Consider the following 1480-nt stretch of genomic DNA (forward strand, 5'->3'; position numbering starts at 1 on the left):
GCTTCTGGGCTCATTTATATGAGAACTCTCAAGAAGGCGCAGTGTCGTAATTCAAACGTTGAAAGTATGACACGTTGCACTTAGTCCCCAGGTGCCGCTGTATTGTTTACTATTTTCATGATCAGAAAGGCTGTTGTTCACTTTGAAAAATTTATTCATTTATTCATATAATATACTCTTTTTTTTGTCAAATTTCGTCCGTCCGCATGGACCTCTTGTCCGTTGAAACTTTCATGACTCTTGGAGTCATTTTCCTGTCAAACTAAATATTCAGCTAGTTTTTTGGCGGTGTAAATAAATAAATAATACATACCAACTGCTTTTGTTCGATGTTTGATCCCAGCATCAAAGTTGGCACCCAATAACTCTATTTCCACTAAAGGACTATTGACATTCCTCCCTGATTTGCAAAGATGTCGAGCACCAATTATTCGGATTGTAACGAACGCCTTTTGAACATTTATTAAAGTACTTGATTCGTTTGGGTCGAAATAATCTCTTAGCATGAATTGAGGCTTCAGTATATAGCCACAAGCTCCATTGTCTCGAAATTTAGCTTGGTTCACTTGCATTGGTTTATCTGGTGTTTGGTAATTAAGTGCGATCATTTGGGATCCAACATTCCAAAATGGGACAGGATTGAAATTTGATGAATCAAGCCTTTGCCCTTTCGGATAAACACGACTTATTTGATTTCGATGGTATTTAAGACACATTTGAGAGTATTGCTGAATGAAATATTTTTCTGCTTTTGTCTCAGGGAAACTGGACATTTCGTAGTAAATCCAACCCTTATCCTTGAACGGAACACTTCGGAAATAAATAATTAAATCAGACATTTCCTTTGCAACACGAGCATTCCTCTCTTTTTTCCGACGCTGTGTTTCCAGTTGACTTGCTAGTTGAGCCGCTTCTTTTATTGCTTTCTCCCATTCATTTGCGAGCTCCTGACACTTGAACCCTATTTCAAAAGGACTTTCCATTGATGGAGTTTGGATTCTTAATTTGAATTGTACTTCTGGGTCGTTGTTCTCAAACATAACGTTAACCACAGCACCATGCACATCGAATGTTTTTGCAGCTGTTTGTGAAAACATAATAAGCATTAACCTATTTTTTTCATTCTTGTGATTTCCAATATCAATATAATTAAATAATAATAATTATCGCTTAATGTGAAATGAAGTTGATTACATTAAGCTATTCGGTAGAAGGAATATTCACCTTAACGCCCAAATATACAATAGTATGCTTACTTTTGACAGTTCGACCATTTCATACGGAATCTTGGCAAAAACTCAGAAATCCATTTTTTGACCCAGTTGGAACATGTATTTACAGAAGTATAATAGAAACAAAAAATGCGAATAAGTATATTGTAAATTTTCTGAGCGCAAAAACCAAACACACAAACGTCGTTCGTCACACAAATGTTGAGCGCAAAAACCAAACCTGCCTACTAGATTGGTCGATCCTAATA

General features: G+C 36.2%; 1 protein-coding gene across 1 annotated transcript; it reads right to left on the reverse strand.

Annotated features, from left to right (window-relative positions):
• Positions 1 to 313: 313 nt before the first annotated feature.
• On the reverse strand, positions 314 to 1106 carry LOC129570821 (1-phosphatidylinositol 4,5-bisphosphate phosphodiesterase gamma-1-like; the record flags this gene model as incomplete). The annotated part of the gene is made up of 1 exon (XM_055450544.1): positions 314 to 1106. A coding segment is annotated over exon 1 (793 nt), but the record flags the coding sequence as incomplete, so codon positions are not given.
• Positions 1107 to 1480: the final 374 nt, after the last annotated feature.

Source organism: Sitodiplosis mosellana, unplaced genomic scaffold (genome assembly GCF_009176505.1).
Source record: "Sitodiplosis mosellana isolate CC-2019 unplaced genomic scaffold, AAFC_SMos_1.0 Smas_scaffold_135, whole genome shotgun sequence".
Lineage (NCBI taxonomy): Eukaryota > Metazoa > Arthropoda > Insecta > Diptera > Cecidomyiidae > Sitodiplosis > Sitodiplosis mosellana.